Raw genomic sequence first — 12835 nt, 5'->3', positions numbered from 1 at the left:
GCGGGTGAGGGAAAGCTGGCCCTCCGCCTGGAGGCCTGGGGCCTGTGTGGGGAGGGCGGCATGCTGTGTGGGCGCGTCTTGGCTTTTCCTGAGCTCCCAGGTGCTGTGCGTGAATGGCTGGCCCTCCCAGACCACTGTGTCTTGGCTCCCCAGCTGGCCCTCACCCAGGCGGCTGTGACTTTCTGGTATCCTATCACCCATATCCCCTGATTGTAATTGGGATATTGGAGAACTTGGAGTATAATTATTGGTAAGGAATTTAATTTTTTCTTAATCTGTTCTTAGCTGTGTGCTAGTGGCTCACGCTTGTAACCCTAGCTACTCAGAAGGCTGAGCTCTGAGGATTGCAGTTTGAAGCCAGCCCGGGCAGGAAAGTCTGTGAGACTCTTAATGCCCCATAAACTCCCCCCCCCCCAAAAAAAAAAAAAAAAAGCTGAGTGCCAGTGGCTCACACCTGTAATCCTAGCTACTTAGGAAGCTGAGATTTGAGGATTGCAGTTCAAAGCCAGCCCGGACAGGAAAGTCTATGAGACTTTATCTCCAATAGACTACTCAAAAAAAAAAAAAAAAAAGCCAGAAGTAGTGTTGTGTCTCAAGTGGTAGAGCACACACCTTGAGCAAAAGGCTTAGGAACAGTACCTAGACCCAAAGTTCAAGCCCCAGGACTGGCAAAATAAAATAACCCCCCCAAAAAATCAGAAGTTGAGCTGTGGCTCAAATGGTAGAGTGCTAATCTAGAGCAAAAATGCTCAGGGACAGTGTCCAGGCCCTGAGTTCAAGCCCTAGGACCACTGCACACATGCACATACACATACACACATACACACACACATAGACTGTAAGCCCAGCCTGTCTTTGGGGTTAGTCTGTAACCCCATAAGGTGGTTTTGTTTTTAAAAACTATGACATATGTGTTCTCTCAGAGTTAAGTAAATTCAAAGTATTCACAAATCAATGGCAGATTAAAATTAGGCTTAAGAATAATTCTACTGAGAAATAAATTTAATAAGGATGAATAGAAAATGCCCCTAAATGGTTGGTTTTCATTTAATCCACTGTATTATAAAACATGACAACTAAAGCACTAAAGAGAATTGGTTTTCCTTTGCGCTAAGAGCTGAGGGGCCTCATGGTGAGGGATTTCCTCGTCCCTGTCAGCTGCTGTCCCAGGCGCGCAGCCTAGGCGGCTGAGGTGTCCTCCCAGACGCCTCCCCGCTCCGCCCCCGCCTCCCCCAGTGCTGCGCTCTGAGGCAGCCAGCTGGCTACCCAGCCTCGAGCGCCCACTTTACTGGGCTGCAGCAAGATGGGGCTGCGCGTGTCCATCCACGGGTGTGTGCCAAGCCTCCTCACCAGCCCCCAGGCCTGCCTCCAGCCTGTGGAGGGAGGGAGATCTGACCCGGCTCTCCTGCCCAGAGTCTGGCCCCCGAGGACATGATAGCTCTCCGTGTCCACCGTGAGTTCATCCAGGTCGTCCACTGGGCAGTGACCCCAGAGGACGCGGCTGGCCTCGGCCTCATCCCCTCCTTACACATGACACCTAGCAAGCAAGTTAGGTAAAGGGCCTAGCATCGCCAGCATCGCCAGCACACACTTGAGAAACCTTGAGGGTGGTCAGCAGGCCAGGGCAGCTGTGGCAGCCAAGAGGCACCGAGGGCCTAAGCCTGTGCGGTGGGAGCGTCGTTGGTCCTTGAACTGGTTCAGCAAAGGGGTCTGGAGCTGGACATTGGGGGGATGCCTGCGCACTGCCAGTAAGAGGACAGTGGCTCAGGGTGTGTGCTCCACGTAGCCCCGGCTGCACAGAGCCTCCGTTCACAGGGCACACCTCTCTCCGGTTCCTGGGCTGACCAGCTTTCTGCGTAGCAGTCCTCAGTTAGAATTTTGGTGGGGTTTTTTGTTGTTTTTTGTTTTTGGCCATTCCTGGGGCTTGAACTCAGCTTAGGTGCTGAACCTGAGCCTTTTTGTGCTCAAGGCAAGCGCTCTACCATTTGAATACAGCGCCATTTTTGGCTTTTTCTGAGTAGTTTATTGTAGGCAAGAGTGTCACGGACTTTCCCGCCCAGGCTGGCTTTGAACTGTGATCCTCAGATCTCAGCCTCCTGAGTAGCTAGGATGACAGGCGTGAGCCACTGATGCCCGGCCTCAGTTTTGATCCAATGAAGGAAGGGGTGGGTGTATCTGGTGAGCTGCAGAGTCCCCTCGGTGCCCGCAGGGTGCCTAAGCTGCCCTGATGGGTGGCCGCAGCCATCTGGAATGGGAGTGTTCCGATGGATTCCACTCCAGAAGCAGTCAGCAGGTGGCCGCAAGCACACGCAGTGGTGTGGCAAGGCTGTGCCACAGGGTGCTGCGTGCTGTTCACCAGAAACTGACCAGAAGAGCTGCAGGGAGCCCCGGGGGAGGCGCCGTGGGTGTACTGCTGTGAGCCTGGAGCTGGAAACAGCCGTGGGGAGCCCACTTACCTGGAGGGAGCAGGCGGTGGAGTGGAGCTGCCTCTGCCTGTCTTGGTCCTAGGCTGTGAGTGTGTCCCTCCAGGGCCCTGGCAGCCAGAGTGGCCTGGGCCTTGAGTGCCTGGGAATGGTAGCACAGACAGGTGAGCATTTCCCGTAGAGGGCAGGAGCTGGGTGGGTGGCAGCAGGTGCAGTCAGGTGAGTGGCAGGTGTGCCAAGCGTGCAGGCCTTGGAGTGTAGACACACGGGTGACCAGGGGAAGGGGACCTGCATGGGGGGCCCAGCGAGGGAGGGGGCCTGTGCTGTTCAGGCCAGGGAGCACAGAGACATCTGGCCACACTGCACAGAGATGGGAGCAGCAGCCGGGAGGCTGCATGGGTGGGAGGCCAGCTGTGCCCCGGACCGGAAGGCTTTCCTCACCATGCTGCCCCTTCCCTCCCTCCTAGGCCATCTGAGTGAGGACCCCAAGTTCCCAAAGGTGCCGTGGCCCACCCCAGAGCTCTGCCCAGACTGCCACGAGGAGATTAAGGGCCTGGACAGCTGGAACGAGGGCCACGTGCTCCTGTTCCTGAAGCGGCACTACGGCCGTGACAACCTTGTGGACACGTATGCTGCAGACCTGGGCGATGGCGGCGACGGGGCAACCGCGGGCAGGGCCCGGGCGGAGGGCGGGGGACTCGGTCCCCCGGGGAAGCCTCGGGGAGCCCAGGATGACCCAAGTCTCCATCCACTCCATGTCCTGGACCCCAGAACGGACCTGCTGGAGAGCTTGCACCACCGGCTGGACCTGAGACTCGGGAGTCCCCAGGGGCCTGGGGCCCGGGAGGAGGCTGAGGCCGAGGTGCCTCTCCTCGGGGTTGGCTTCTCCAGCCTGGACATGAGCTTGTGCGTGGTGCTGTACGTGGCCTCTTCCCTGTTCCTGATGCTCATGTACTTCTTCTTCCGCGTGAGGTCCAAGCGATGGAAAGTCCGCCTCTACCACCCGGCTGTATAGAGCCCTCCTGTCCAGCTCTACCACCCGGCTGTGGAGAGGCCTCCTGTCCAGCTCTACCGTCCAGCTGTATAGAGCTCTCCCATCCGGTTCTACCACACAGCGGTGGAGAGGCCTCCCACCCGGCGCTACCACCCAGTTGTGGAGAGGTGTCCTGGGCAGCCTTGGCAGCGCTCCCACAGTGCTATCATTTGTGATCAGGGATTTTGTAAACATGCCAGACTTGGCCCTTCAGAGTGCAGGCGGCCCTGGTGGAAACACTTGCCTTGCTGGCCCCTTGTGCTTTCCCAACTCGTGTCAAAAGACATCCGTGTGTTCACTGTCCTAAGTTGGAGCAGGCAGGTCTGCTCAGGGCCTTCCCTGCACTCTATCCTGCCTGTCAGGCCCATCCGAGGGACACAGCGAATGGAAGTGCAGTAACCTTCCCCCACATCCCACACCTCCAGCCTGGAAGCGGCCTGGGGTCTGTGCATCTAGGCCAAGGCTGTGCCTGCAGGCAGCAGAGCCCAAACGTTTCTACCACCCGGTGCCCTGCGGGGTGCTCACTCTGTGCACAGGCCCCCAAGCAGGAACGGGGTAGTGAGTGGTGTGGCTTTACTTTCTCTCAAGGAGTGACCAGGGCTGTCAAGTAGTGGCTGGTTTGGAGGGGCAGGGTGGTGGCAGTGCCTTTTAATTGTTTACTGTTGACAAGGGACTGAGGGATAGCCCAGTCTGGCCACTCTGGAGGCAGTGTGGGCCAGCTGGAAGGTGAGTGACCATAGCGTCAGGGGAGGGGTAATGAGAACTGGTCCACTCGGGGGTGGGGGGCGAGCAGGAGGCCTGTAGGAGCCTTTGTCTTGTATCCCTCATCTCACACAGAAGAAAGCACCAGCAGCGGCTAGGTATACAGGGCCCAGTGGGAAGGATGAGGACCTGGCATGGCTTCAAACCCCAGGACTCCTTGAACTGAAGCTGTTGAGAAGGGTCCCACGCAAGCCAGGCTCTTTGCAGGCCTCAGGGATGACTTAACCATTCCACAATTTAAACTCACTTTTTGTAAAATTAAAACCACCCATTGGCATGCAGTTTCAGGAGCATTCCTGCTGAGATCCTTTGTGGCCATTGGTTTGTTTCACAAGCGTCCTTCTATTTAGATGAAATTAGACCAATGCCTTTGTGTGTGCGTGTGTGCATGCACAGGAGTGACTAGAAGAGCTGTAAATACTCTTTCCACTTAGCCTATTGTGATTATGTATGGTAAATGGTCCCTGAGGACCCTGTAATGTGGCTGTGGCCTGAGAAGGGCAGACAGCTGTCCCCTGGGGCTGTCCTTAGCCAGCCTCCATTTTGTGGGAGGCATGGATTTGGAGGCCTGACTCTTCCCAGGGCAGGAATAGCCTCGCTGCCTTGGCTCCACCACCTTGAGCTCCTGCTTCTCCTGGGCCATGAAGGACCTTTTCGTTTGATGCTTTTTAACCTCTGAAATCCTGTTTTTTAAAAAAAATGAACCTGTCTTTGGCTGGTCATGTGCCTAGGTTACTAAAGATGCTGGCCCATCTGACAGGTCCTCACATCTCCAAGGAAGCTCTGAACCCTCTGTCTACCTCTGTGGATGCCTTCTCCACCAAAGGAGGTGTCTTCAGTGGGCAAGGCGGGGCTCCTGCAGTGCATTCTCCAGTCTGACCTTCATGGAGACCCATGTTCGGCAGCGCTGGCTTTCAGCTTCTCTCCTGCAGAACTAGAGGCTGCTTCCTGAGGATGAGCTTCCCCAGGCAAATCTGGGGAGAGTGGCTGCCATGATGTGTGGGGCCAGCCTGCAAGGGATCAGGACTCAGATGTCTACATTACCTGCTCAGATCAGTGGTGCCACCTTTAGTCAAGGTGTAAGCCTTTGTGTGTGTGTGAGATATACTGGTGGGTCACGTCAGTAATCCTAGCTACTCAGGAGGCTGAGATCCCAGGATCACAGTTTGAAGTCAGCCCAGGAAGGAAAGTCCAAGAAGACTTACCTCCAGTTAACCCAAAAGCCAGAAGTGGAGCTGTGGCCCAGGTGGTGGGGTGACAGCACCCAGGCCCGGAGTTCAAGCGCCAGTGCCAGCCCACACAAAAAAGGTATTGAGACCAATGAATACAATAGGGAAGTAATATAAATGCTTATTTATTTTTAATGAAGAGATTTTGATTAAAACTGAATTGACATGGGAATATCAGTAAAATTTCTTAACTAGAAGGAAAGTGAGTATTTTGTATTTAAGTAAACTATATGTGTACATTTTAAAAATAAAATCTGACATTTGAGAAAATTGTCATCATTCTTTTGAAATGTGAGCCAGCCAGCTACAATGTGATCGGGTGGGGACATGAACATCTGAAATTCTGGAATTTCCTCTATTGAGCCAGAAGTCTTTTTGGAAGGCAGCCCTGAGGCCAGACAGAGACAAAGATGGGAAATGGATTACAGAGGATCTTGGAGCTGGCGTGGATGAGGTGGCTGTGGAACCTGTTCAACATCTCACCAGTACCTGGACCCTCTGAGGGGCCGCGCCCCTACACGGCAGGGGTGGATAGGCGGCTCTGCGCTGAGCCCCTTTCTGGAGTCTAGCCTCACTGGGTAGGCTTGGCCAAGGCCTGCCTGCCTCTCCGCAGAGGAGGGGCACAGGCGTCTGAGTGTGCTCAAGTGACCTGTGATGTGCACATGTTGAGTGTCAGGTTCTTTGGAATGCGGGCCCGCTGTGGTCCAGCAGCAGCAGCTCACCACAGGGGAGAGCCTCGCATGGGCACTGTCTCCTGGAAGGCTGCCAACAGGGCCAGCGCCTGACCGTCCTGGGGCTCCGCCACCCGCTTCCCGTGAACAGGCGCTTCTCAGCCTGGCCCGGAGCCTCCGCAGAGCAGAGCAGGACTCTAGCAGCTTCCTTGCGGGGGAGTGGGTGAAGAGTTGAGACACCAGGCCCTGCCCAGTCTCTCCAAACCCAGCCGGAGGACCAGCTCCTGCGGCCGCCCGCCGCCTGCCCTGGGGGCGGGGACAGGGGAGGGGCGGGCGGGAGCCTCCCTCAGCACCACGGACAGGGCCAGTTCGGGGTTGGGCTCCGTCCCAGGAACCGGGAGCTCCCACCCTCCCCGGGACGCAGACCGGGCCCACGATGCTGCTGGAAGCAGAGCGGGGTCGTGACCAGGAGCGGCCCGGAGCCCGCACGGCCGCCGCCCTCCGCACCTTCGGCGGGGCTGCAGGTGAGGTCGGAGGGCCCGCAGGCCTCCCGAGGGCCGGAGGCAGAGCGCGCGGGCCGGCGCGGAGGCGCGCAGGGCGGCCGTGGGCCGCGGGGGTGAAGGCTGACAGCGGCCCCGGGGCTGGCGGCAGCGGCGCGGGCGGGCGCCGACGAGCGCGGGGCTCGGCCGAGCTCCCGCCGAGCCGCCTTCCCCGAGGGCCGTCCGGTGGCGGACGTTGGAACATAATGGAGGCTTTGTTGGCGGCCGGCCAGATGCCCCAGCGGCGTGCGCCCCCGGCCGCCCGTGGCCCACGCCGCCCACCAGCGCCCCCGGCGGGCCCCGACGCCGCCCCGCGCTGTCTCGAGTGTGGTGCTCGGGCCGGCCCGGGACTCACCGTCCAGGAGACGCAGGCGGGGCACCAGGCGGGGCACGCAGGGAGGGCGCGCGACGGCGCCAGGCCCGGGACGCCCCTGCCCGCGCCCGGCCGGCCCGGAGTGCATGCAGCGGGCTCCCCTGCTGTCGGGTGTGCTGGCGCTGTTGTGTGGAGCCACAGTGCTGCAGACGGGGCGGGGACGCAGGCGGAGGGGGGCGGAGGGGGGCGCAGGCGGAGGGGTGACGCAGGCGGGTAGGAGGGGGCGCAGGCGGGTAGGAGGGGGGTCGCAGGCGGAGGAGGCGCAGGCCGGAGGCCGGGTCCGGCGCTGCCCCGACTCCGCGTCCCCGTTGTGTGTCCAGGCCCAGGACGCGGGCCCCACTTCCCTCGCAGGGGCCGGGCTCGCTGCGCCTGCGCGGGCCGTTCATGGGCGGCCCGGGGCCCGTCCGGCTCCCCGCACTCCGCGGAGGCCCCGCGCGCCACGCTCGCCCGCTTTGGATTCCGGGTTCTGGGTTCCCGATTCCCGACGCCACCGCAGGAGATCCCGGCCCGGCCCGGCCTGGCCCATCCAGAGCCCCCGCGGGGCGGGTTCCCGCCCTCGGCTGGGCTCCGGGGCCCGCGCGTCCCCGCGACCCCCGGCTCCGCCCCGCGCGCGGCTCCGCCCCCCGCCGCTCCGCCCCGCGCGCGGCCGGAGGCTCCGGGCCCCAGGCCGCCCGCGGGCTCTGCGGGGCCGCGCCACCAGTCTCGGGTCTGCGGGGTCCGCGTCGCGGCGGCCGCGGCCTGGCGGGTCCGAGGGCGGCCTCGCCCGCAGCCGGCCGCATGGAGGCGCGCGGGGAGCTGGACCCGGCCCGGGAGCCGGCGGGCGGCGACCTGCTGCTGGCGCTGCTGGCTCGGAGGGCCGACCTGCGCCGAGGTGGGTGCCGCGGGCCCGGGCGCGGCGGGTCCCCGAACGTCCGCGCAGCGCGCCCGGCCGCGGGGGCTCGGGTCGTCCGGGATCGGTTGAGGGGCCCCGGGGCGGCGCCAAGCCGGGCTCCGGAGCGGGGTGGGGGGCGAGGCGAGGGGCTCGCGGCGCGGCGGGTCTCCGCGGCCCTCGCCGGGTCCCGCCCCGCGGCCCCGCGGCACGGAGGCGGCAGCGGGTCCGCGGCGTCGAGCGGGACCGTACTTCTTCCCGAATGCGGGTCTTGGCGGCGCCCGCGCGCTCTGCCCGCCGTCAGGTCCGGGGACCGGGACAAGCCCGGCTTCAACTCCCGGACGCCCGGCGGCCCCGGCGGGCGCGGGGAGCGGGCGGCGGAGGGCAGCGCGCGGACGCGCGGCCGGCGCGGGGGCTCCGCGGGCCTCACGCGGGTGCGGCGGGCGCGCCCCGCAGCGCAAGCCCGGCGAGGGACGGCTTTTTTGCGGGAAGCGGGCTCTCGCGGCCGCCGGGCCTGGGCGCTGTCCGCGCCACGGTGCTGAACCGGCGCCGCCCGGCGGGGCCCTGCGCCCGGCCGTCCTGGGCTCGCCGCCAGCCTCGGGCGTCCGGGGCGCGGTCTGGGCCGCGCGGTTTTGCTCGACGCGAGACCGCGTCCACCGCGGTTTCCGGCCAGTGCTGGCGGGAGGTGCGGCGGGGCCCCTCCGCCCCCTCGAGCCCTCGGCCGCGTCCTCCCGGCGGGCGCCGCGTCCGAGCAGGTCCCGCTCCCGCGCCGGGCTCCTCGTCTCGGAGACCCGGTCTGAATTAGCAGGTCCCGCCTGCCGCCCCCAAGCCCGCAATCTCTGCGAGCAGAGCTGGCCAGGACTGGGGCGCTGGTCTAGTCACAGCGGGAGGGCACCCCACACCGCCTGCACACCCCACACCGCCGGCACCGCTGCGCGGGGAGCCCCGCACACCCACCCAAAGGCGCGGGGTGCTGCTGTCACTGACGCCTGAGGGTCTGACAGACCCCCAGCCCGGGGCCGCACCGCGCAGCCTCCAGAAAGAACGCCCCGGCCGCACAGTTGTTCTAAGTCAGAAGTTAGAGGCGCTTCGCTGGTGCTCGGCAGAGTAAGGACTTGTTTTTCCCATTCACGTCCGGCTTTCCCAGCCAGTCCCCCACCCCCACCCCGTCCTCCACCCCCGCACCAGAGGTGAGGTTTTCCTTTGATTGCAGCCTGGGTCCTTCCTGGCTATGTGAACATCTTGGGGTGGACAGACACCCTTGGCCCCAGAAACAGCCTGGTCCCCCCCTTCCTGCTCACACGCATTTCTAGATGCTCACGCGCGTTTGCTCTCATCTCCCAAGCCACTGCCGGCCATGGCGGGGATCCCTGCCTCCCTGAACCGGGAGGCTGGGGGCCTGGGGACCGCGGGGGCTGGGCCTGGCGGGGGAGATGGTAACCTCTACGGCCCGGCCCCTGCCCCAGCCGCTCCTCTGTCCACAGAGATCCCGCTGTGCGCCGGCTGCGACCAGCACATTCTAGACAGGTTCATCCTTAAGGCTCTGGACCGGCACTGGCACAGCAAGTGCCTCACGTGCAGCGACTGCCGCGCGCCGCTGGCCGAGCGCTGCTTCAGCCGCGGGGAGAGCGTCTACTGCAGGGACGACTTCTTCAAGTGAGCCCGCGCCCGCGGCCCGGGGGGCCGGGCTGGAGGGGAGGCCAGGGCGCAGCCTGCCGCCGGAAACGGGAGTGGGGCCCCACCGGGCCGGGCCCCAGACCGCCCGCCACCCAGGCCGCGGTCCGGGGCCTCAGCCAGCTCTGTGGGCCTGGCCAGAAGGTCAGGAATGATTACTTAAAATAATAGTAACTTGAGCCAGCTGCTAGTGGCTCATGCCTGTGAGTCTAGCTCCCGGGAGGCTGAGATCTGAGGATCACAGTTCAAAGCTAGCCCGTGCAGGCAAGTTCTTTAGACTCGTATCTCCAACCAGTCACCAAAAAGCCTTGAGAGTGGAGCTGAGACTCAAGTGGCAGAGTGCCCATCTTGAGTTGAAAAAGCTAAGGAATGGTACAGTGTAAGCCCCTGCATTGGCACAAAAAGTAATAATTTGTTTTGTAAATAATGGAAGTCGTTTAAAAAAAAAAAAAAAAAGAGGAGCTCCATTTTGCAGAGCTGTGTAGACGCACTCCCTCAGTCTCGGGCTTTTCTCCCTAAAGGGGAAGGAGCAGCAGAGCTCCAGGACGCGAAGGGAACTGGGGCCGGCACTCCCCGTCCCAGGAGGAAGGGAACTGGGGCCGGCGCTCCCCGTCCCAGGAGGAAGGGAACTGGGGCCGGCGCTCCCCGTCCCAGGAGGAGCAGGCTCTGCTCGCTCCCTTGAGGACTTCTTGGTAGTTTGAGGCCCTGCCTGGGCTGCAGACCTGACCAGAGGGCTGGGCTTGCGGAGCCTTCCTCCTGGGTCTTCGGCCGGCGCGGCTGCGCACCTCTGACCCGCTCTGGGCGTAGGAGCGTGGAGCCGCGGGGCTGAGCCGCGCCCTGTGCTTGTGCGTCCGCAGGCGCTTCGGGACCAAGTGTGCCGCGTGCCAGCTGGGCATCCCGCCCACGCAGGTGGTGCGCCGCGCCCAGGACTTCGTGTACCACCTGCACTGCTTTGCCTGCGTGGTGTGCAAGCGGCAGCTGGCCACGGGAGACGAGTTCTACCTCATGGAGGACAGCCGGCTGGTGTGCAAGGCGGACTACGAGACGGCCAAGCAGCGAGGTCAGTGTGAGGCCGGGACGTGGGTGTGGGACGCGGGGCCAGCCTTCCGGCGAGACCCTCACCTCCACGGCCTTCCTCGCCCGATGGGCTCAGGGAGCGTGGGATTAAGTGGTTTGTAGCCAGGTGGTAGAAGGACCTGGAAATTGTGTGGATTCTGTGACTATCAGTACGGCTCTGAACTATTCACCAGACATCCCAACCGTGACGACCCCAGCCTCACCCACACCTTCAGGGTAAAGGGGTTGGAGGCCAGTGTGGAGGCTGGAGGCGGTGTGCAATGGACAGCGGTTTTTCATAAAGAGCCTGGTGGCTGCAGAAGCCACCCGTGTGGACCCCCCTCCCCTGCGGCCGCCGGCGCGCGCCCCCGTCGCCTGACAAGGCCTTGGAGAGCATGGGCCCTGGGGAGGGCATTTGGGCGAGCTGGGCGCTGGGCGGAGGGCACAGCTGGTCTCACCGCTGTCCTCCTCAGAGGCTGAGGCCACGGCCAAGCGGCCCCGCACCACCATCACCGCCAAGCAGCTGGAGACGCTGAAGAGCGCCTACAACACCTCCCCCAAGCCGGCCCGCCACGTGCGGGAGCAGCTGTCCTCCGAGACCGGGCTGGACATGCGTGTGGTGCAGGTCAGCGCTTGCTCCCCGACCTGGAGCTGCCTGGCAAAGCAGGGGGAACCTCTGCGGGCCCTCACCACCCCTACCCCCCAGGTCTGGTTCCAGAACCGCCGGGCCAAGGAGAAGAGGCTGAAGAAGGACGCGGGCCGGCAGCGCTGGGGTCAGTACTTCCGGAACATGAAGCGCTCCCGGGGCAGCTCCAAGTCCGACAAGGACAGCGTCCAGGACGGGCAGGACAGCGACGCCGAGGTCTCCTTCACCGGTACGGAGGCCTCTGCCCCGCGGGCTGATGGGTCCCGGGTGTCTAAGGAGAGCCTGGGCTCCACCCGTGGCTCTGAGTTTCTGAGTTTCCTCCTTGAAGCCATTCATGGGTCTGGGCCACCCGCCCCGACCAGATGGGGTGCCGAGTCCCCGTGACCCCCGTCTCAAAGCGAGCACCGCCTCCTGAGGGGGATCCGGGCTGCCCCTCCGGCTCCCGCACCCCGCAGTGGTTTTGGGGGGACAGGCAGTGCAGTTTGGAGGTCAACTGTAAATGTTCAGGCTTCTTGGATGGGGGAGGGGTAGAAAGGCGCCTCCATCCTCACTAGGGACACCCCAACATGCCCCGAAGCGCCTCCTCCTCTTTGGGACTGCGTTGTGACCTCAGGCCGCTAGCTTAGCTTCTGGGGCTTGGATTTCCTCCCCCGCAAAGTGGAGGTGGCAGCGGGCCGGGCTCCCGGCTGCTGGGGCGGCCCTCCAGCTCTGATGGGGGCCGAGAACCCCGCCATTTCCCAGACGCCCCGCGCGGGCCGCAGGGGGACGCGGGAGGGCTCTGGCTGGCTGCTGCGCTGTGGGGGGTCCCGTCCCCTCCCCCAGGGGAGCCACCCGTGGAAGGCAGCCCTGACAGCTTTCCTTTTCGTTGCAGACGAGCCGTCCATGGCCGACATGGGTCCGGCCGGCGGCCTGTACAGCGGCCTGGGGGAGCCCACCCCGGCCCTGGGCCGGCCCGCCGGAGCCCTGGCCAGCTTTGCGCTGGAGCACGGAGGCCTGGCGGGGCCGGAGCAGTACCGGGAGCTGCGCCCCAGCAGCCCCTACGGCCTGCCGCCCTCCCCGGCCACCCAGCAGAGCCTCCCCGGCCCCCAGCCCCTTCTCTCCAGCCTGGTGTACCCTGACTCCAGCTTGGGCCTTGTGCCCTCGGGGCCCCCGGGCGGCCCCCCGCCCATGAGGGTGCTGGCGGGAAACGGACCCAGCTCAGATCTATCTACGGGGAGCAGCGGCGGTTACCCCGACTTCCCCGCCAGCCCCGCCTCCTGGCTGGACGAGGTGGACCACGCGCCGTTCTGACCGAGGCCGCTGCTCCACCAGCGCACGGGGGCTTGGCTGCCGGCTGCGGCGAGGGGCGGCCTCTCTGTCTCCCAGCACCTCTGAGGCCAGCGGGACGGGAAGCTGGGAGGGCGGCGGCCTTGCTTGATGCCCAGCTGCCCCTCCCACTCCTGGGGGGGGGGGATTCCAGGCTCCTCTTCAGACATGAGCGACCCGTGTGGCAGCTGTTTTGTAGGCAATGTCCCCTTAGGACCAGATAACGGCACTGGGGCTTTTCGATGGTATGGGATCT

At 63.7% G+C, this 12835-nt stretch overlaps 2 protein-coding genes across 3 annotated transcripts in view; both read left to right on the top strand.

The window, feature by feature from the left end:
- Qsox2 (quiescin sulfhydryl oxidase 2) overlaps positions 1–5374 on the top strand; it is a 31644-nt gene extending 26270 nt beyond the window's left edge. Inside the window, exon 12 of the mRNA XM_042681247.1 lies at positions 2891–5374. Within this exon, the coding sequence (XP_042537181.1) occupies positions 2891–3438 (548 nt within the window). The 3' untranslated portion in view covers positions 3439–5374. The remainder of the gene's footprint in view (positions 1–2890) is intronic.
- Positions 5375–6554: 1180 nt separating this feature from the next.
- Lhx3 (LIM homeobox 3) lies at positions 6555–12583 on the top strand. 2 transcript variants are annotated; one of them, XM_042681224.1, is made up of 6 exons: positions 6555–6642; positions 9383–9554; positions 10430–10632; positions 11102–11253; positions 11335–11503; positions 12146–12564. In XM_042681224.1, exons 1-6 carry the CDS (start codon positions 6555–6557, stop codon positions 12562–12564), a joined length of 1203 nt encoding a protein of 400 aa, XP_042537158.1. The 2 variants fall into 2 exon arrangements, with proteins under 2 accessions (XP_042537158.1, XP_042537157.1); XM_042681223.1 differs by lacking the exon at positions 6555–6642 and adding an exon at positions 7780–7901 and having other exon boundaries at positions 12146–12583.
- The last annotated feature ends 252 nt before the right edge of the window (positions 12584–12835 follow it).

Source organism: Dipodomys spectabilis, unplaced genomic scaffold, assembly GCF_019054845.1.
Source record: "Dipodomys spectabilis isolate Male_0828 unplaced genomic scaffold, ASM1905484v1 ptg000067l, whole genome shotgun sequence".
Taxonomy (NCBI): Eukaryota; Metazoa; Chordata; class Mammalia; order Rodentia; family Heteromyidae; genus Dipodomys; species Dipodomys spectabilis.
Note: the sequence above shows the minus strand (reverse complement) of the source record. Positions and strands in the feature narration are given on the sequence as shown.

Excerpts from the sequence above, each read along its gene's own strand:
- Lhx3 (XM_042681223.1), top strand. The coding sequence starts at position 7,808 with ATGGAGGCGCGCGGGGAGCTGGACCCGGCCCGGGAGCCGGCGGGCGGC. Across the intron at positions 9,555-10,429 it reads TGCAGGGACGACTTCTTCAA|GCGCTTCGGGACCAAGTGTG; the intron begins GTGAGCCCGCGC and ends GTGCGTCCGCAG. Across the intron at positions 10,633-11,101 it reads CGAGACGGCCAAGCAGCGAG|AGGCTGAGGCCACGGCCAAG; the intron begins GTCAGTGTGAGG and ends TGTCCTCCTCAG.